The sequence below is a fragment of the Muscardinus avellanarius genome, assembly GCF_963383645.1.
Source record: "Muscardinus avellanarius genome assembly, chromosome: 3".
NCBI lineage: Eukaryota > Metazoa > Chordata > Mammalia > Rodentia > Gliridae > Muscardinus > Muscardinus avellanarius.
The window spans coordinates 128,716,893-128,738,968 of NC_137788.1; the positions used below are offsets into that span (position 1 = coordinate 128,716,893).

The window sequence follows — 22,076 nt, forward strand, 5'->3', positions numbered from 1 at the left end:
GGCCTCCCTTCTCCGCGTGGGGGGAAATGCCTGGAGTCCCAACCCCACCACCTGGAGCAGATTCTTCACCTGCAGACACCACCAGGACCGCCCGCGCCGGGCACGCCCGAGGCTTTCCCCAAGGAACTACAGGTCCCAGCAGCCCCGGGGCGCGGGCGGTGATGACGAAACGAGCGCTGATTGGTCACATGGCGGGCGGGGCGGGAACAGGGGGCGGGACCCCGACGGGGCGTGACTGGTGGCGGACACGCCCCCTCGCCGCGGCCCCCTCCCGGCCTCTCCACCGCCTGCTCCTGCTCCCCGGTCAGAGGGCCGGAGCGAGAAGATGGCGAAGACGTACGATTATCTGTTCAAGCTGCTGCTGATCGGCGACTCGGGCGTGGGCAAGACCTGCCTCCTGTTCCGCTTCTCCGAGGACGCCTTCAACACCACCTTCATTTCCACCATCGGTGAGGGAGCGGCCGCGGCCCGGGACGGGGGCGAGCCTCGGGGGGCGGTGCTGGGGGCCCGGGAGGGCGAGCGGGGGCTTGGGAGCCCGAGGGGAGACCTGGGCTGCAGCGAGCGCGCCGGGGCGTGGGGCGCGGGCGGGGGCGCGAGGCTGCGGTGGAGGGGGCGCTGGGGAGAGGGAGGGAGCCGAGGGACAAGGACAGGGCCCCGGGGGAGGCGGCAGGCAGGGAGCCGGGGCAGGGTCGGGGACGCGGGGCAGCCCCTGGGGAGGCCAGGGGGTGTGGAAAGATTAAAAGACAGCAGAGAGGAAGGAAACGAAGGGCTGTGGAAGAATGAGAGGGACGCGAAGTAAAAGAACAGAGGACACAGGGACAGGCAGGGGCGGCGAGACCAGGCAGTCGGCAGGAAATTGAGGGAAGGAGACCGAGGGAGGGATGAGGGCCCTGGGCGTGAGAGGGCTGGACGGGGAGCCCCGGGGGAGCGCACAGGACAACTGCAGGTGGGAGGAGGGTTCCCTGGCCAGAGGGCGCCGGAGGGTGCTCGGCGGCCAGAGTACAGGAGAGCTGGGCGCCAGGGAAGAGGCTGAGCAGAGGATGGAAAAGACAGGGGACTGGGGAGCCGAGGGGCACAGGACTTTCCCCAGTGACTGGGAGCACGGGTTACCATTTTCTCTTCTTTTGAATCAAGTGTAGGAGAAGACAGAAAGTGAGCGACCGTGGAATAATGTCTATAAAGCCTTGAGTGTTAACGGGTGGAGATTGGTGACTTCTGGGAATGATGCGGTCAGGACAATAGGGTTCACCCCTTTACTACCATCTCCTGAGAAGTGGGGCTGGAATTATTCAACTTCTAAGCCTAGGAATTGATTTCAAATTTGGCCTGCCTTCTTGGTGGATTTTGCTTCGGTTCTAATTATTATTTGCCAAATGAATCACAACGTATGAGATACCCCTCAATTACTTCCAATTGATTTAGAGTTTTTATTTTATTTTATTTTTTTTCTGATTTTGGCCTTTGTACATTCTAGTGAAAGACTTTGTGTTCAGGTAACAAAATCTCTTAACCATAAACTGAAGTACAAATCAAAACTGGCTCAAAGCTGCCTGTGGAAGTGATCTTAACATCATGTGAAATAGTTGCAGGTAATTGTGTAACTTAAGAATCTTAGCTTTCTGGTCTCTGACAAGTAACTTATTTAGACATCTTTCATATTTTATCATGAACTTCTGGGCCGGGGAATAATAGGGAGATAGTGCTTTGGTAATAAGTACTTAAATATTTGTGCTTTAAGAATACTTTGTTTTTTAAAGAGAAATATTTGAATATGGAGGACTTTTCAAAATTCTGATCTATTTTTATAGAGATCGAATGGTCCAAAACATCCTGGGTGTTATGATATCTGAGCTTGGGGAAGTTTGAGTCGAAAGAAAGTTCTTGGCAGTCAGTCTTGAGTGGGACTTTTTCTTTTCTGAGGAAGCGGATTTTAAATGTCATCTTTCAAGTATATTCCTAAGAGATACAGTAGAAGCTGGTACAGTAATTAAAGAGTGTTAATTTTTGACACTGGTATTAATTTCAAAATCCCAAGTAACTTTTTTCATTGTTGAACTCATATTACAGTAGAGATAGTAAAGGGCAATTTCTTTGTGTGCTTTTATTAGTACATTATAGTCTCACATCATAATGTAAATCATGTTGACAATGACATATATGCACACGTTCTCAATGCCCCCCCTTCCCCTTCCCAATACAGAAAAATACAGAACACTTCATAAATTTCGAGTTTATGTGTCATCCTTGTGCAGGGGCCATGCTAATCTTCTCTGTATTGTTCCAGTTTTAGCATATATGCAGCCAGAGCAAGCACGGTAAAGGACAGTTTTAACAAGACAAGTGGATAGCCTTTGTTCATTCTGTGTCTGGCCCTCCCAGGAGTATCCTGTGTTGAAAGTGGGTATATCTCACTGATGTTGTTTCTAAGTTCTTTGAATGAATTTTTGCTTATTTGCAATAATTGTATAAGTTTTTCCCCTCAATTTTTGTCCCACATTTCTTGTAAGAGAATCTGCTACTTTTTAAATTTTTAAACACTTTTCTGGGATGGGGATGTAGTTCAGTGGTTATAGCATGCACTTATTACCATAGGTGAGGCCCTGGATTCAGTCCCCCAAAAGAATCAAAAACATTTTTTATTCTGAAGGTTTAGAATCTTTGAGTTTGTTTTTAAAAATGATCAAAATGAACTTCTCTGGAGGGTTGCACTTACAGAGAAATGAAAACCCATTTAGAATACAAGGTAGACATTAGATGAGGTGACTCACGGGAGACCTTGCTCTTTTGTGCAGTGGATGTGGTAAAAGGGGGCTGAGAGCTGTGTCTTCTTCAGTTGACATGGAGGAGGAGGGGAAATCCTGTGCCTCTTGCTTAGCCCCAGAGCTCCAAAAGGAAGTGGTAGAAATTGCCTTCAAGCAGCAGGAGGATTTATATACCCGAAACATAATGCTCTGCAGTTGAAATAAGCTGGGAAAATAAAGTCAGTACTTACCACTAGTGAAAAGTTCCACAGACTCTTCACTGGCCACAAACATACAGCTCCAGCAGCAAAGTCACCTCCCACAGCCCCTTCTCTCAATCCCCAGGTGACCTAAAGTTGACAGGTGACAGTTGGTGGCCCATCTCCTCCCCAGCCATAATTGTTTCATGTGTAAATTCATGGGCTTTTCTGTGACTGCATTTTGACAAGGTCGGCTGTAGCATTGCTGACAAAACTTGATAAGCTCTCCATCTCAGGACAGATCCATTTCTTAATGCCTGGGGGTTTGTGTGTGTGTGTGTTTTCATAGATATGTGCAATGTGTTTGTTCCTATAAAGTACTGTTTCGGTCTCAATTTTGCCTGTTCAAAGTTTGCTTGGTTTTTAAAAGGGGAGCCTGCCATCTCCACACACTGTTTGGCTGGGGCTCTGTTGTCATGAAAAGGAGGAGGCAGTGAGTCATTCTGATTCCACACTTAGTTGTCTCACAGATACTTTCTTCTCCCTTCTCTAAGTTCTTGGCCATTCCTGGTCTCGTAATTTCCTTTCTGCTCTTTGTGGTGGCGAAAGGCAGATTTCTTTTATCTGGCTTGTTGGGGATCTTCTATTCCTCCAGTCAGATAATATTTGTACCCATGGAGTTAGGAATGATTTATCCACTTGAAATTATAGATCCTGTGCCTGACACCAACTAGCCTTTCTATTCACATGTCTGAAAATTAAAAATTGTTTTATTGGTTGGCTCCAAGAGAAATACCCCTTACATAATCATAATTAACATTTAATTAAATGCCCATAAAATATAACATTAAGATGACTAGGCGTGGTAGTGCAATTAATTATATACTGTATCTCCTATGGGATATGGATGCATTTTACTATTGGTACAAAGGCATACCAGTGTCTTAAATTTTTTTTGTGTGTGTCTGTGTGTGTGTGGTGCTAGGGATTGAATTTAGAGGCATTCTCTTTCCAAGTTACACCCCAGCTCTATTTTATTTTATTTATTTATTTATTTATTTTGGTGGTACTGGGGTTCCTGGAAGCCCTTCTACCTCCGGTATACACTCCCATGGGCTACACTCCCAGACCTATTTTTTAACATTTTTATGTGGAAACAGAGTCTCTTAAGCCAGCGAGGCTGGCTCTGAACCAGCACGATCCTCCTGTCTCCGCCTCCCAAGCATGGGGATTATGAGCGTGCGCCACCACGCCCGGCTTATTTTATTATTTTATTTTACATTTTTTATTTTTTGGCGGTACTGGGGTTCCTGGAAGCCCTTCTATCTCCGGGCTACACTCCCAGACCTATTTTATATTTTTTATTTGGAAACAGGGTCTCTTAAGCCAGAGAGGCTGGCGCCGAACCAGCGCGATCCTCCCGTCTCCACCTCCCAAGCATGGGGATTACAAACGTGCGCCACCACACCCAGCCTTATTTTATTTTTTTTATTTGGAAGCAGGGTCTTGGTAAGTTGCTGAGGCTGTCTTGAACCTGAGATCCTCCTTTCTCAACCTTCCAAGTACTAGAATTACACGCATGCACTATCACGCCCAGTTTATACCAGTATCTTAAAATGGCTCAATGTGGAACACGCTACTGGTAGAACAAAAAGAGATAAATCATGTCCTCCAACAGGACAGTCTAAGTTTCTTCCCTTCGCTGTCTCTCCCCTGCCCTGCCCCCTTCTTCCTGTTAAGTATTTCCTGAGTGGTTTCATTATTTAGTACAGTCATGGTTTGGCAGCAGAAAGAGTCATAGAAATTGTCTACTTTATGCCCCTGTCCCAATTTTCTAAGTGAAGAAATGAAGGTTTAGTTGACATCTTCAGAATTACACAGCTGGGTGGAAGAGAGCCTCTGGTGAAGCCCAAATCCAAGCCCGCATCACTTTTCCCATGAGCTGCTGCCATTTCTGTAGGATGCCCATTTCCATAAATTCAAGTGACCACCTTTTACAGGGAGAAATTAGATTTTGCACACACATTTGTGTGAGGAAAGTGAAGATGTTTTCACTTTGATTAGCCGCGTCCCTTTAGGGACATAAGCAGTGTTCACACCGTGGCTCCGAGCCCTAGAAGCTTGTCATGGGATAACTCAGCACATAGCTGCTGTCCTTTGCCCTTTTATCTGTGTCTGTAGTTTCAGGTTAGGAGATCAAAGTGCATCCTGCCATTAAAATTCCTTCTACCTGCAAAATAATTAATGTAATCATTTTAATAGCCACATGTTGATAATTGTTGCAGCTTAGCCTCATTAGAACACTTTGAAACATTTTATTCTGTAACACTGCATATTTTTCTAGGGTTTTCTTTCCTTAAAATAAGGGTTAGCTTATGATAGCCCATGGACCAGATGTGGCCCACAGCCTGTTTTTGTGCAATCCACAGGCTAAAGATGGTTTTTATATTTTTAAAAGGTTATTAAAATAAAACAAACCAATAAGAAACATACAAAAGAGACTGTGTGCCACAAAGCTCAAACATATTTACTAACTGGTTCTTTGTAGAAGAGTTTATTGACCCTTGCTTAAAATTAAAAACTGTTTTTGGTTGGTAGTATTTAAAAGCTTTTATCAAGAATTATTGGCTGAAAAACAAACTCTGTCTTATTTACATTTTATCCAGGATGATATCAACATTTGGCTGAGTATATTCCAGATATGTAGAGCAAGTTGATTTTAATTTTCATAGTTGTTTTCCTCGGCTTCAACTTCTCAAACAAAAATATGCAAGAAACACACAAGTTCAAGTGAACATTTTGTGCATGAAGCCATATTTTAATGTCATTGTGTTCTTCCTAAGCTGTCAGTAGGCTTCCCATCTAAGTGATAACTTTGATCATGACACTAGTTTAGAAAAAGTTAGCTGGGCATAGTGGCGCACGCTTGTAATCACGCTTGTAATTCAGGAGGCTGAGTGAGACAGGAAGATCATAGGTTCACAGACAGCCTCAGCTACTTAGCAAGGCCCTTCGCAACTCAGTGAGACCCTGTTTCAAAAAATAAAAAGGCTAAAAAATAAAAAGGCTAAAAAGTGGGGCTGGGAGTGTAGCTCAGGGGTACAATGCCCCTGGGTTCCATTCCCAGTACCACGCACACACACACACACACACACACACACACACACACACATTCAAACTGGATGATAAAGGGTTAAACTCATCTGCTAGTGAATGAAAAAAGCCTTTCTACACTTAAAGGCTGTGCACAGGGAAACTGAGTCTTGGGTTCAGATGTGGATCAGTCTTAAGAATAAGTGTACTTTAGAAGAGCTTTGCCAGCTTTTCAGGCAGCAAGTCAGGGAGGGGGGTTTTCTTGGCAACAACAGCAACATTGTTTGGATCCGCTGAGAAAAGCTGGAGGGGAGTAGGTTTGGATATTGTTTTAGAGGGAAATAAATCTAGCCTTTGAAGACAAGGAAAAATTTAGCAGCTGATTTTTGAATTGAGTCCCATAACTGAATCTGAAAAGAATGGTGGAGCCGGAATGGGAAGGCCAGGGAGCTGCTGGCGTGGCCCAAGGCCGGCTCTGGTCTGGCACTGCGGCCTGCCTGTGCACAGCCCCCATCCCCACAGCCCTCCTGTGGGCATTAGGGGAAGCTAACACCCTTGGGAAACTAACAACTTGGGGAAATTTTGCAGGAAAGAGTTTGGGTAGCAGGATGAGAAGAGAGTTGGAGTGGGGATGGGGAAGTGGATTTTAGGTAGTGAGTAGTATCGTGGTTGGGAGATGAACACTGAAATGTGAACAGCCCTGGGAAGATGAAAAGGGAAATGCGGAGTGAGATTGTCCACTGTTCCTGCCTGGCTCAGGGGAATAGCAAGCTCCAGGGGCCCAGGTCGGGCCCTGGACAGGGGAGGCCGCAGGGCCCAGTGAGGAATGGAGTGTCTGTTTCAGCTCAGCTGTACTGTCACCACGCTGGAAAATCTGCTAGCATTTCAATGTATGCTGAAAATTTCTGATAAAAATGCAAATCTATAGGCAGTTAAGTTATAACAAAACAGCATGAGGGCAGAACAGACATATCTGGCTTGACATGAGCTGCCAGCTTGCAAGTCAGCCACAATGGCCAAGAATGCACGTAAGTTACGGTACTTTAAAAGTAATCCTAGAGCTGGACGTGGGGTGGCGCACACTTGTAATCCCAGCATTCGGGAGGCTGAGACCGGAGGATCACAGTTTGTAGACAGCCTTAGCTACTTAGTGAGGCCTTGGGCAACTTAGTGAGACCCTGTTTCAAAAATAAAGAATAAAATAGGGCTTAATGCCCCTGGTTCAATCCCAAGTAACACACACACACACACACACACACACACACACACGCACACGCACACGCACACGCACACACACACACGAAGAAGAAGAAGAAGAAGAAGAAGAAGAAGAAGAAGAAGAAGAAGAAGAAGAAGAAGAAGAGGAGAAAAGAAATCTTTGCTGTGTAATCCTAGTACTTGGGAGGCTAAGATAGGACTTAGGTTCAAAGCCAGTCTTAGCAAATTAGCAAGAAGACCCTAAGCAACTTAGCAAGATTATTTCAAAATAAAAAGGGTCAGGAATGCCGGGTGTGGTGGCGCACTTTTGTAATCCCTGAGCTTGGGAGGCTGAGACAGGAGGATTGCACAGGTTCGAAGCCAGCCTCAGTAGAATGCCCCTGAATTTAATCTGTAGTACCAAAGAAGAAAAAAAAAATAAATAAAGATGAGTATTGTCATAGGGCCTTAGTTCCTTCATCTCTGATGCAGTGTAATAATACTGCTGTGAGTTCCCTAAAGCAGGAATCAAATCTATTCATTTTTTAAATTTCCAAGGCCTGTTTAAAAAGACTACACAACTGAATGAAAGAATAGATGGATGGATGGATGAATGGATGGATAGATGGTTGGATGGACCAGGTGGGTGGATGATGGAATGATGTATCGTGAAAGCGCTGTATGGGCTGTAAAGCGCTGTATGAATTTGTTGTTATTCTTTCATAATGTTAGAGGTGATTACATGATTCCCGAGTTCAACAGATTTATTTAAATTCTTAATATAGGAATGTTATCCCTCCCGATATAAAAATGCTATAGATCTTTCTATAATCAGTGTTAAAGGGTTGTTTTAGAATATGAAAAATATTTCCCTTATCTTTCCATCTGCATAATAAGCTATTATTTTAACACCCTGCTTCCAACCCCCACTAACAACATAAATACCAAATAGAAAATGAGTGAAATCACTGGGTTTGCATTAGAAGAGCCATTTCAGCTTTGTCTCTGCCCATTAGCTTCAAACAATGCAACAGATGCCTGTTAACAGTTTCATGCCCATTTTTAATTAGCAGATGGAGCCGTGCTTGGGTCTGTGTTCTGCCCAGCACTTGAGTGGCAGAGTAGTAAGTGGATTAGAACTAGATTGGGTATATTTGGGCTCTATACAGCCAAACTGTGTTTTTAAAAAGATGCATATAAATATATAGAACCACTTGTATATCTCACTGAAACAGCATATATCTAGTTTAAGGTGAATGTAGTTATGCTTTCTGCAAATGACCATTCTATGGTTTAGGTGAAGGTTTTACTTTAGTTTTAAAATGATCGGGAAGTGGCTTTGCTTAGAGACTTGATTCAATATTTTGGCATGGTGTGTTGAGGAATACTGGAGTTGGACAGAGAGGCCTCAGCATGCTACCCGAGAAGGATGAGACATAATACCAATATGGCAGCTTGGTCGTGATGGCCTGAACAGCTGTCTTCTGCTGAGTCTGTCTGAGCCCATCAAGACTGAGGGTTGTGGTAGTCTCCAGGCATCTATGATGGGATGGCAATATCCAAGACACACGCTATCTTCTAAAGTAAACAGGTAGCCGGGCATGGTGGTGCACACTTGTAATCCCCGTGCTTGGGAGGCTGAGACAGGAGGATCGCGCAGGTTCAAAGCCAGCCTCAGCTACTTAGTGAGGCTCTCAGCAACTTGGTGAGACCCTGTTTCCAAATAAAATATAAAATAGGTCTGGGAGTATAGCCTAGACTATATCCCAGTACCACCAAATAAATAAATAAAAATAAACAGGTAGCTATTTGTCGTCCCAGGTGTTAAGGCTACAGTTCACTATTAATGATATGTTAGCAAATAGCTATTGGATATGTCGTGCCTGGAGATGTATACTTTTTCGATGTTTAGTTTTGAGGACTTTTCTTGTTTTGAATTACATTAATAGGAAACTGAAAGGAAATAGGTATCTATCTATAAGGGAAGAAATAAATCTGCTTTTGTAAAGTTAGTTACTCCAGACTTCCTTTGGGAAACCACGTAGAGTGGTGGAAACAGTTAAGAAATAATTTCCCTAAAGCCTGCTTAGCCGTGACAAAGCGTTTTCTTGCTGCCCTCCCCGTAGCATTCAGCGTGTTTAATTAGGCGCTCTGGTATTTACCTGTCGCCGCACCCTTGGACATTTCCCAGGGAGCGCTCGTCTTCCTCAGCTCACAGCTCTAATTCTTGGCTCCCAGGGTAAATATTAAAGCTCTGCGTGCCATCGTGTTCATGAAACCGAGCCTTGCTGCCACTGAGACGGCAGTGCTGCTTGTCACCTTGTGACAGCTTGCGGGGTTTCAAAGCTCTTTGCAAAAGCCAGGTTAGGCGTAGAACCCACCTCATCATGATAAATACCAGCCACAGAGCGATTAGGCAGGAGGTGGTGTTGCACAGCGTTCTGCTGGCAGACCTGGGGCTGCAGGGCCTCCCCTGTCACTTCAGAATTTTGCATATTTTGGCAAAGAATTTGGCAGCAATCATTTCTACTGAATCATAGACATCTTCCTGATCCAGTAGAGGTATGAGTAAGTTTTGGTGTGAGGTATAGGGTGACCTCATTGAAGTTGAAGTTGAATTGTAAATTCATTTCTAACAACCCCAATGCAATATCCACTTGCCTGGAAGAGGAATTACAAAGTATTCCAATCTTACGCACACATACAAATATAAAATCAGTGGCAAAAAAGCTTGCATTATGAGATGTTGGTGAGTAACTCTCATTTGTTTATTGCTTATGAATTTGGACGGGGTAGCTATTCTTGGTTGTCTTTTTTTTTGGGGGGGGGCGGGAATTGAGCCCAGGGGCATTCTACCTCCGAGCTAGACTCTCAGCCCTATTTTTTATTCTTTATTTTGGAACAGGGTCTCACTGAGTTGCAAAGGGCCTCTCTAAGTAGTAGCTGAGCCGTCCTTGCATCGAGATCCTCCTGTTTCAGCCTCCCAAATGCTGGGATTACAAAGCATGTACCACCACACTCGATTCTATTCATGGTTTTATTTATTTATTTATTTTTTTTTTTTTGGTGGTACTGGGGTTCCTGGAAGCCCTTCTATCTCCGGGCTACACTCCCAGACCTATTTTTACATTTTTATTTGGAAACAGGGTCTCCTAAGCCAGCGCGCGTGGCTAGCTTCGAACCTGCGCGATCCTCCTGTCTCTGCCTCCCAAGCGCGGGGATTACAAACGTGCGCCACCACGCCCGGCACTATTCATGGTTTTAAACAAGGAAATTTTTTTGAGCAGGGCATGGTGGCAAATGCCTGTAATCCAGTACTTGGGAGGCTGACAGGAGGATCATAGGTTTGTAGGTTCAAAGCCAGCCCAAGCAACTTATTGAGACCTTGTTTCAAAATAAAAAAGTAAAACATAAAAAGGGGTAGGGTATAATCTCAGAGGTAGAATGCCCCTGAACTCAATTCTCAGTACACAAATAAACAAGCCAAGGAATTTTTCTTTCTTTTTCTTTTTCTAAAGGTCTCTGAGTAAAATCTTGATACAGCATGGAAAACTTCTTTACTGAGAGCTAACTACTCTATTTTTAAAATGACTCATTTTGTTATTAGTACCTCATTCCTATCAGGATTTGAGGAAAAGTGATCGAGATGAGAAGAAGAATGAACACAGTATTCTATCCCCGTCCCAAGAGTTTCTCTGGCTACTTTTTCAGTCTCTTGCTTTTGTTAGAGTTGGAGTAAACCACTGGGTGAGGAGTTAGAAACAAATGTCTAAAACAGTCTGAGAATTAGTAGTGATTTTTGATTGCTGTTACTCTTTTACATTCTTTAAACTAGATGGTGAAAAAAATTGGTGCTTGTCTCAATCACAGCCAGTAATGAGCAGTGATACACAGACCAGGACATTGCCCACAAGCAGGATATGATCTAGTACACTTCCTATTTTGTCTACTTATATTACTTACATTGCACTCCCCCGCCCCTAGCAGTACTGGGGATGGAACTCAGGGGCACACTACCACTGAGCTGCCTTCCCATCCCGGTTGAGTTTTTACTTTGAGACAGGTTCTCAGCCACCCAAGTATCTGGGATTACAGGTGTGCCCTACCATACCTGGCTTACTTACAGTGTTTAAAAAATTCTGGATCTTATAAAAGCATGAAAAGATTATGGAAAAATTTCTCTCATTTATATAAAATTCCATTACAATTAAGTTGAAAAAAACACATGAATATATACTACCATCAGAGATGGGTCTAGATCTTGACCCTTCAGTTTTTATTTATTTATTTATTTTTGACCCTTCAGTTTTTAACCTTTACAGCCAGGCATGGATTTGTAATCCCCGTGCTTGGGACGCGGAGACAGGAGGATCGCGCAGGTTCGAAGCCAGCCTCGCTGGCTTAAGAGACCCTGTTTCCATATAAAATAGGTCTGGAAATGTAGCTCAGAGGTAGAAGGGTTCCATCCCCAGGACCACCAAAAAAGGTTCCATCCCCAGTACCACCAAAAAAAAAAATTACATTTTACTTTATTTTATTTTTATTAATTTTATTTGTAGTGGAATTGGGGATTGAACCCAGGAGAACTCTATCCCTGAGCTATACCCCTAACCCTTTTTATTTGGCATTTTGAAGTAGGGCCTTGCTACCTTACCAAGGCTGGCTTTGACCCCGCAGCCTCCTCAGCCTCTCAACTACCAGGATTCCAGGTCTGCCCCAGTGGGCCTGGCCACCATCACATCTTAATTTATTCTGTGACCGCATCAGATGATTTGCCACATTTTTGTTCAACTCATCTCTTAGTTATTGTAAAATAAAGCGCTCATTACCGTGAAAAGCATCTGGTGCATGTTTCTGGTCAGTTGGGCACAAGCTTCCCAGAAGCATTAGCCTGGCCGCATCCTCCTCTTTAGGGTGAGTGCTGGCTCGTGGCGGTGGGCAGAGGCTGTGCCGGGGACAGCCTTCTGGGAGCCTATGAAACAGGTGTCTGTGAAGAAAAAAGGATTCTCTTTTTTACCCTTCAGCTGATGATTGTGGGTGAGAGCTTTTCCCATCGCTGTGTTTGGATGACACAAAGACAGAGGAAGAAATAGCAAGAGTTAATTCAGATGAGTCTGTGTTGCTGTTTTAAACCAGGAGCCTGTAATCCCAGTATTGAGGAGGCTGAGACAGGAGGACTACAGGTTCAAGGCCAGCATGTGGAAACTTATCAAGACTGTTTCAAAATAAAAATAAAATAGAGTTAGGGGTGCAGCTCAAAGGTTGAATGCCCCTGGGTTCAGGCCCCAGTAACCCTCCACGCCCTCCACAAATGCCTTGGTTTAAGTATGAAAGCCAAATATAATCAGAAAACTGCTTGGATGTTTTAAAAAGATTTTTTTTCTGAAGGTATATATATAAAGCATTTTTAAATATTCTCATTTCCTTCACAAAAAACATGCATGGTGCAGTAGGTGAGGCCTAATCTAAGACAACAGGAGTCTGTTGCTGGCGCTGCACGTCCTTGCGGCAGGAGAGGAGCCTGAGGCCCTGAAGTTCCCGTGGACCTGACACTGAGTGTCAGTTTTCTGATTTCGAGTGTCTTCTCTTCTACCTCATCTGCCTTCAGTTCTCCTGCTAGGAAAAGACACTGATGGTTTAGCATACACCCCAAACACAGCCAACATTTGTGGGCGAAAGGAAGGGATTAAACTAGGAGATCTAGGATTCATGCACATCTCTGCCCTTGATTGGCCATTTGTTTGGGGGTTAAAAACGAGCAGCTAGGGGTGGGGTAAGAGTTGAACTAGGTCTCTGAAAGCCCCTCATTGCATAAGAAGTTGTGTGGAGAACTGTAGCGGTTTGTTAGTCAACCACGCACATCAGACACTTAAGTCATTAGCATTTTCACTAAATTCACTTACTCTCTGTCAGCAGTGTGTGTGTGTGTGTGTGTGTGTGAGAGAGAGAGAGAGAGAGAGAGAGAGAGAGAGCGAGAGAGGACTGAACCCAGGAGCATACTACCTCTGAACTACATCCCCAGCCCTTTTTCTTTTTTGTTTCTGAAACAGGGTCTCACTAGGTTGCTGGGAGTCTTGCTAAATTGCCGGGGCTGCCGTCAAAATGAGGTTCTCCTGTCTCAGCTTCCAGAATACCGGGATTACAGGCGTGCGCTAACATGCCTGGCTCTGTCAACATTTTTTCACCCGCAAATTTTGGGGAGGAAAAAGTTAAGTATCTAGGGTATTTTAACACAAGGGTGAAGAAAAAATGCTATTGGGGATAAATATATGATGTTATGAATGTATAGAAGAGTCTCGGGAGACTTGTGGCAGGAAATCCCACGGAAGTCAAGTCAGGAGCGCAAGGAGGAGGAGTGGCTGGGAGGAGGAGGGAGGACTCTGGACCACGGCTTGGGAACTCCCTATCCTGTTGGGCTGAAGCCTCAGGCGAGGTGGGGATGTGAAAGAGGTGCAGCTGAAGGGTACTTAGATGGCAGGGTGTAAGGGGCTTTGAGACCTTGTTCAAGAGCCCAGGCTTCATCCCACGAGTGCAGGAAGGCCGTGGGGAGACAGTATCTGTGGTACTTAGTAGACAGTACTGTTGCGCCTTCCCCTCACCTGGACTTTAACTGCCTACCAAGCACATTCAAGCCGGGCTTGTAATCCCCACGCTTGGGAGGCTGAGACAGGAGGATCACGCAGGTTCAAAGCCAGCCTCAGCTGCTTAGTGAGGCTCTCAGCAGCTTAGTGAGACCCTGTTTCTAAATAAATTATAAAGATAGGGCTGGAGTGTAGCCCAGAGGTAGAAAGCACCTGGGTTCCACCCCCCAGTACCACACACACACACAAAAGCACATTGACTTATATTCCTTTACATAAATGCTTCAACAATCATATAAGATGAAAAGACACTATTTTTCCATGTTCTAAACAAGCAATCTAAAGTTCCAGGAGGATAATTGACTCAGTCAGTCCCATAAATAGGTTAGAGGAACCAAGACTTGGGCCTCACACTGCAGTTCTGGGCTGAGCCCTGCCACAGTGTGCCCTGGACTTTCTCGAGGGACTCTGTGGGTTGGGCACTTAGCCAAGGGAGTGGTTTCTTTTAGTGTTCTGGAAGAACTGTGTAAACTGGCCAGCAAACCCTTGAGAAGTGTGCTGAGCGGGGAGATGAGCAAGTCCCCGTGGACAGGCCCCAGTACTCACAATTGCTGGTGTGGACCACATTGCCCGTGGCTCCAGGAGGTCAGTGGACTTGTGGTTAGGAGTTGTCTCTTGGCCTCTAACCCGGCCCCTTAGGAAGCAATCAAGTATGTGCATAGCAGAACGGGGGCAGGAGGGGACAGCGTTTAATTATGACTCTGATTCTTCTGTGGAAAGGAAACTAATTATATCAGAAATCTCTGTTTTCTCTCCACATGAGGCCGTTGGTTTGTTATGCTTGTGTGTTGTTGGCTTTAGACTGATTTGCGAGGAACAGCTACCTTAATTGTGAGCTTCCTTCCTTTAGCAAGTTTAAACTTCATGTTCGCTTGTCTGTCTGTCCTTTTGTCAAGGGTGAAATTCTATTTGCTCTAGTTTTTGTTTGTAAAACCCTGTTTAGTAAACCCTCGCTCCGAGTCACAGCAACATTGTAAAGCAGACCAACACCTGATGTGGTTGGTAACCCTGTCTCTAGACCGCCCCGTGAGCCAGAAAAAAACCCAAGCATCTGAACTCGATGTGACAAGCACACTGCCAAAACTCAGGGACCTGCCCCGAGCGGAGCCTGTGGGCTCTCACTTGACCTGCGTTTCTGCTTTATACAGTGGTCATTGGTTTTTCTCTGTCCCCAAAAGAATAGAAGCAAGGCTGAGGTCCTCCTAGAGGCAGACTCTCAACATCTGAGAGGAAAAGTGGCAGTGTGGTACTGCGGAAGAGCTTCATGAGCCAGGCGTGGTGGCGCACACTTGTAATCCCAGCATTCGGGAGGCTGAGACCAGAGGATCGAAGTCGTGGAAAGTCTCAGCTACTACTTGGTGAGGCCCTTTGCAACTCAGTGAGACCTTGTTTCAAAATAAAGAAAAAAATAGGGCTGAGAGCTGGGTGTGGTGGCTTACATTTGTAATCCCAGCATTCCAGAGGCTGAGACCGGAGGATCTTGGTTCATGAGTAGCCTCAGCTACTTAGTGAGGCCCTCTGCAACTTGGTGAGACCCTGTTTAAAAATAAAGAATAAAAAAAAAAAAATAGGGCAGGGGGTGTAGCTCGGAGGTCAAATGCTCCTGGGTTCCATCCCCAAAGCCGCAAAATAAAAAAAAAAGGGGGGGGGCTGAGGGTGGATCTCAGAGGTAGAATAAGAAATAGGGTTCCATCCCAGTACTGGAAAAAAAAAAAATCTAAAACTCTGACTCTAAATTGTAACCAAGGGACTCACTGACAAAATGAAAAAAGTAGAAAGAGGAACTCAAAATAATACTGTAGATAAAAGAGGCTTTTGACACAGAAACTCCCAAGTCCCAGTCTGTATTTTACTATTTCCTGTTTAAGAGCCTTGGGCAAATTATTTAACCATTTTTTTCATTGATAAAAGAAGGTAGACATTTCCTGACATGATTTCTTGGTTTTATTTATTTTTTTGTAGTACTAGGAATTAAACCCAGAGGCATTTTACCTCCAAGCTACACTCCTAGACTGACTTTTATTTCTTATTTGGAAACAAGGTCTCACTAGGTTGCTGAGAGCCTCACTAAACTGCTGAGGCTGTCCTCACACCTGTGATCCTCCTGTTTCAGTCTCCCAAGGATTACAAGTGTGCACCACCACTACACCAGCTTGTTCTGTTTTATTTCGACAATTTTTTTTCAGTACTGGGGATTGAACCCAGAGGCATTCTACTTCCAAGCTATTCCCCCAGCCCCATTTTTTATTCTTTATTTTTAAATGCATTATTGTGTATTTATCTTTGGAACACAGGAAGCTGACAAAAAAGTTTCGCATATGAATGTATACAAATGAAATCAGTCCAGTTCACTGAGGGTTGAGTCCAAACATCTGTTTGGACCATGTTTGGGAGTGCCTGGGGGCTTCATTGATAGAGCATTTAGTGCTTTTTTTTTTTTGTGGTACTGTGAAGTGAACCCAGGGGCATTCTACTTCTGAACTACACCCCCAGCCCTATTTTTTAATCTTTATTTTGAAACAGGGTTTCACTAAGTTGCAAAGGGCCTCCCTAAGTAGCTGAGGCTGGTCTGGAACCTGAGATCTTCCTGGTATCAGCCTCCCAAATACTGGGATTACAAGCATGTGCCACCATGTCAGGCTTAGCGTACTTACTTTTAAAAAAAGTTGCCAGGCGTGGTGGTGCATATTTGTAGTCATAGTCCTTGGGAGGCTGAGACAGGAAGATCACAGGTTCATGGCCAGCTTCAGCAACTTAGTGAAGCCCCCCACAATTTAGTGAAACTGTTTCAAAATAAAACATAAAATAGGTACAGAGTTGCAGCTCGGCGATAGAATGCCCCTGAGTTCAATTCTCGGTAACACACACACACACACACACACACACACACACACACACACACACACCTAACATTTATAGTGTGTTTACTGTATACCAAGTACTAGTAGTTCTAGGCATTAACAGTTTTCATAGAGTAACCTATTTAATCCTCTTGATGTCTTAGTTGTGTTTTATTATCCTTGTTTTCCAAAATGAGGTAGTTGAGCCACAGAATAGTTAAATAACTTCTCAAAGTTATATAGCTAGTAGGCAGTAGAACCAATCTAGATTTGAATTCAGGTAGACTGGTTCTAGAGCTGTGAGTTTTTTATGTTTGTTTGTTTGTTTGTTTGTTTTGATAGTGGGGATTGAACCAGAAACATTCTACCTCCAAGCTACACCACCAGTCCTATTTTATTTTTTATTTGGACACTGAGTCTCACTATGTTGCAGAGGGCCTCACAAATTAGCTGAGTCTGGCTTGAACCTGTGATCCCCCAGTCTCAGCTTTCCAAGCACTGGTATTACAGGCATGTGCCACCATGCCTGGATGAACCTGTATTTTTAACCATTACATTATTTTTCTGCCCTAACAGTGACTCTTGGTGTGTGTGTGTGTGTGTGTGTGTGTGTGTGTGTGTGTGTGTGTGTGTGGTGGTACTGAGAATGGAACTCAGGGGCATTCTACCTTTGAGCTATACCCGCAGCCCTATTTTATTCTTTTATTTTGAAACAGGGTCTAAGTTGCCGAGAGCCTCACTGAGTTTCCGATGTTGGTCTTGAACATTAGATTCTCCTGTCTCAGCCTCCCAAGTACTAAGATTTTAAGCGTGCACCACCACGGCTGGCTAGAAATATTCTTTTAAAAAATGATGCATTTTGCCAGGTGTGGTGGCGCACGCTTGTAATCCCCGCACTTGGGAGGCAGAGACAGGAGGATTGCGCAGGTTCGAAGCCAGCCGCGCACGCTGGCTCAGGAGACCCTGTTTCCAAATAAAAATGTAAAAATAGGTCTGGGAGTGTAGCCCGGAGGTAGAAGGGCTTCCAGGAACCCCAGTACCACCAAAAAAAAAAAAAGATGCATTTTCTTCAAGGAGGCAAGATACCCATGGAGTTCTTTGGCCTGCTTGGTCTGAGTTCTCTCTTTTTTGCAGAGGATTGATGTGAGGTGGCGTTGGAGGAAGTGACGTAGTAGAACACTTAGCACAGGACCTAGCACGCAGTTAGGGCCCATCGCTGGTGAGGGTTTTTTGTTTTATCTAGGGAATGGAGGAAGCACCTATTAGTGCAAATTCCATAAAAAATATGAACAAGGGCTAGTGATGTAGTTCATCAGTAGAGCACTTGTCTAGTACTCATGAGGCCCTGCGTTCAGTTCCCAGCACAGCAAAAACAAAACAAAAAGAAGAACATGAGCAGTTTGGTTACTTAGTGGGGTGTGCTTCAGTAGGCTAGAAAATTAGTTGTTAAGAACGTTTAGAATCACATGCGTTTTTTAAAGTTAGACTTAGAAATATTGTTCTTTAAACTCCGCATTCCCAGTGTGAGGTGGCTGTGCCCAACCTCACCTGGCGTAGGGAAGCATCTAATGTAACCCGTGGCCTCCGGTGCCTATAGATGTAGCGCAGGGAGCAAGTCCTTCACGGGTTTTCAGCTGCTACACACTCACAGGACATCTTTAGTCCTTACTTTGGGTGAAAATAAAGCAAAAAACAGTGTGGAGTGCCATGTCTAGAGTGGACAAATGTTTCAATTTAAATATTCCAGCTCCATTCCCTCTGATGGGGCTTTGCATTTTAAGTGCAGCGAGTTTCTGAGTGAAATCGCTTGAATTTTAATGAGTTTGTTTGCATACATGAATTTGAACAATACATTAAATCTTAAAACACTGCAGCTGATTTTAATGGAGTAAATTACCCAACTCAAAGGTTAGTTAATAGGTTTTTCTTTACCTAATAATCAAAATGATATTTTAATCTCAAAAAGTCATTTATCTTACTGTTACAGATCGATATCTGTGATTAATTTCTTCATAATTATTAAGCTGTCTTATCAAGATTATTAGGGAAATAAATGTATCAACATGAGCATAAAACATGATTTTGCCCCCCCTACACACTTTCCTTCTTGTGACATTTAGTACACAGTGATTACATGTACGTGGTAGACATAGAGCCCAAATTGAATTTGTTTTTTTGTGGTACTCATTTTGGACCAGGAGGCTGGAATGAGACCTTAAAGTGTTTTTCAACATTAAAAATAGATTGAGAGTTGGGCATAGTGGTGCATACTTGTAATCTCAGTACTTGGGAGGCTGAACACTTGTAATCCCAGTACTTGGGAGGCCAAGACAGGAAAATCTCACAGGTTCGAAGCTATCTCAGCTACTTAAGTGAGGCTCTCAGCAACTAGGTGAGACCTTGTTTCCAAGTAAGATATAAAATAGGTCTGGGAGTGTAGACTGGAGGTAGAAAGCCTCGGGATTCCATCCTCAGTACCACACACATATACAAAAAATAGATAGATGGATGGTTCGGAGGCAGCAGGGACCTGGTTATGAAGGGCATTATGGGAGTATAAGATGGTAGGTTTTATTCTGTAGTTGAAAGAGTTACACAGAGGGAAGTAACAAATTTGATTTGTAAAGTGTGTGTGTGTGTGTGTGTGTGTGTGTGTGTGTGTGTGTGTGTTGCTAGGGATTGAATCCAGGGGCATCCTCTCTCCAGGTTATGCCCAAAGCCCTTTTTAAAATATTTTGTTTTGAAACAGTAGTTCACTAAGTTGCTGAGGCTGGTCTTGAACTTGTGATCCTCCTGTTTGAGCCTCCCAAGTACTGGGATTACAGGCATGTGCCACCACAGCTGGCTTGATATAATTTTAATAGATGCATTGATTTTAAGAGAGTTCATTTTTTGAGGTTTCATGACAATGAAGAAACATGCTAGGAAATTCTCTGGACCAGTCCATCCCTTAAGATTATGATGCATCTAGAAAAGTGTCTTGTTAACATGTTCAGATGCTGAGAATTGCTTTCTAATGAAGCATAAACACTTGTGTTTGGTAACTTCAGTTAGTGCTCAGTGCAAACTAAGAAATTTTCCAAAATGGTGGAAAGAGCAACAACTTTCAGGACTTGTCACTCTGGCTGGAACTTTCTGGGAGGACAGGAACCATGCCTCGCCTCTTCAGAGCACCCTTACCTGATATGCAGGCATGCAGTCTTCGTTCATGGGACAAGTGGCTGTTTATAATTGCATCCTGAGGAACGATCAGGCTCCTGCAGCAGTGATATCTCATCCATGAGCACAAACATAAGCTTCAAAGGATGTGTAATTATCACCTGTTACTGCTTATGCTCTTTTTCTAGATGTGACAGCAATAAAATCAACCTGTTTCTTTTTTTGACCCAAAGTATTTGTCTATAGAAAGAAATGCCTACTAATTTCATTTATGCACATGCATAAGTGCACAATTTTGTTGCATAAAAAGCCTTCAGTACAGGTTTGTTGAGTGATTGTACAGTTGGCAGCCAGTGGTGATCTCTTTAAGCCCCAGCTGTTCATGGCCCACTCATCACAGCAAATGACGCCCTTCTCCTGGCATCCGTTTGAAAAGACTCCTTTCCCCCTAAGTGCTTTAGCAACATCCTTTCTCATGCTCTCTAATTTCTGGCTATTTTCACCTACCTGTTCCCTTACTCTTTTTTTTTTTTTTTTTTTTAGGAGTTTGTGCAAACTTACCGGTTTATTATTTTATTTTTATTTTTTTTGTATTTGGGATTGAACCCAGGTGCATTATGCCTCTGAACTACACTCCCCAGCCATTTTTTTTTTTTTTTTTTTTTTTTGTGTGTGTGTGTGTGTGTGTGGTACTGGGGTTCCTGGAAGCCCTTCTACCTCCAGGCTACACTCCCAGACTTATTTTTATTTGGAAACAAGGTCTCCTACGCCAGCGCCCGCGGCTGGCTTCGAACCTGCGCATTCCTCCTGTCTCTGCCTCCCAAGCGCAGGGATTACAAGCGTGTGCCACCATGCCCAGCTTACTTCCCAGCCATTTTTATTTTGAAACAGGGTCTCACTAAGTTGCTGACAGTCTCAGTAAGTTGCTCAGGCTGGCCTTGAACCCACGATCCTCCGCTTCAGCCCCCAAGGACTGGATCATAGGCCAGTTCCATTACACCCTGATTGGTTGATTTCTTGATGTAATTCCACCCCACTCTCCAAGGACCCTGCTGCTGATTGGTCTCCTTCTCTCCTACATCGTCTGCCTTATTTCTTCTCTGTTGGTCCTTTCTGTTCTACTCCCTCGAAGCACTCATCTCCCCAACTCCAATCTTTTATTGTTTAACTTCTTGAAAGAAGTCTTGCCACCTGCACGTTCCTGCCATCTCCTTCATTCTCCCTCAAATCCCTGCTGCACCCTTCAGAGCCATGCTGGGCCTCTCCCTTCTTGCGTCTTGTCTTGTCCTCGGCCTCCCGGCCTCAGTTGAGGGCACTTTTGCTGACCTACCCCACCGGCTTCCAGGAATAGTCCTCGCCCGTTTACTTCTCACTCTCCTAATCGTTCCTTCGGTGTCCACTGGTATCTTCTTTCTGCCTTTTAATTAAAGCCATTTCCCAGATGTCTGTTCTCTATGTTTTCCTTTTTTTCCCTCTTTCGGAAAGTAGGCACTTTAATACAATTTGTAACCATACCCATCTGTGTGATTACTGCATTAATACCTGTCTCTCCTGCCAGATTGCCAGCCCATGAGTACAGTACCGGGTCTGTTTCTGTGCTTCATCCATTCCTAGCAGCTAGGTCAGCGCTTGGCACTTAGCGACGACGGAGGTACACTAGCCAAACCTCTCCCTAGGTCCTCTCTGCTTAGCCCACCCCAGAATGAATTCATTTCCTCCTCCTGTCTAATCTTCGATTATGGATTTCATATATCTGTTAACATTAACGTGTGTGTGTGTGTGTGTGTGTGTGTGTGTGTGTGTGTGTGTTACTGGGGATTGAACTCAGGAGTGTTCTACCTCTGAGCAACACCCCAGCCCTGTTTTTTAAATTTATTTATTTATTTATTTATTTATTTATTTATTTATTTTAAAACAGTGTCTCAGTAAGTTGTGGAAGACCTTGCTAAGTTGCTGAAGCTGGTCTCTATTCTGCAATCCTCCTGTCTCAGCTCCCCAAGTACTGGTGTTACAGGTGTGTGCCATCATGCCCAGTGTATATTCTTTTCTGTTATCTAGGCTCAAAACCTGGAAGTCATCTTTGACTCTTTCCTTTGCCTCAATCCCTACACATAATTTGTTGCCAAGGCCTTTCTGTTCCCTTCTGTCACCCAGCTGAATCCCTCAACACCTCTCACCTGGACTTTTCAGTATCCCACGTGGCAG

At 44.2% G+C, this 22,076-nt stretch overlaps 1 protein-coding gene across 1 annotated transcript in view; it reads left to right on the top strand.

Annotated features, from left to right (window-relative positions):
• Nucleotides 1-325: 325 nt before the first annotated feature.
• Nucleotides 326-22,076, top strand: part of RAB8B (RAB8B, member RAS oncogene family) — a gene marked incomplete at both ends in the record, with an annotated part of 67,621 nt that continues 45,870 nt past the window's right edge. The window contains one exon of the mRNA XM_080691970.1: nucleotides 326-449. Within this exon, the coding sequence (XP_080548096.1) occupies nucleotides 326-449 (124 nt within the window). The remainder of the gene's footprint in view (nucleotides 450-22,076) is intronic.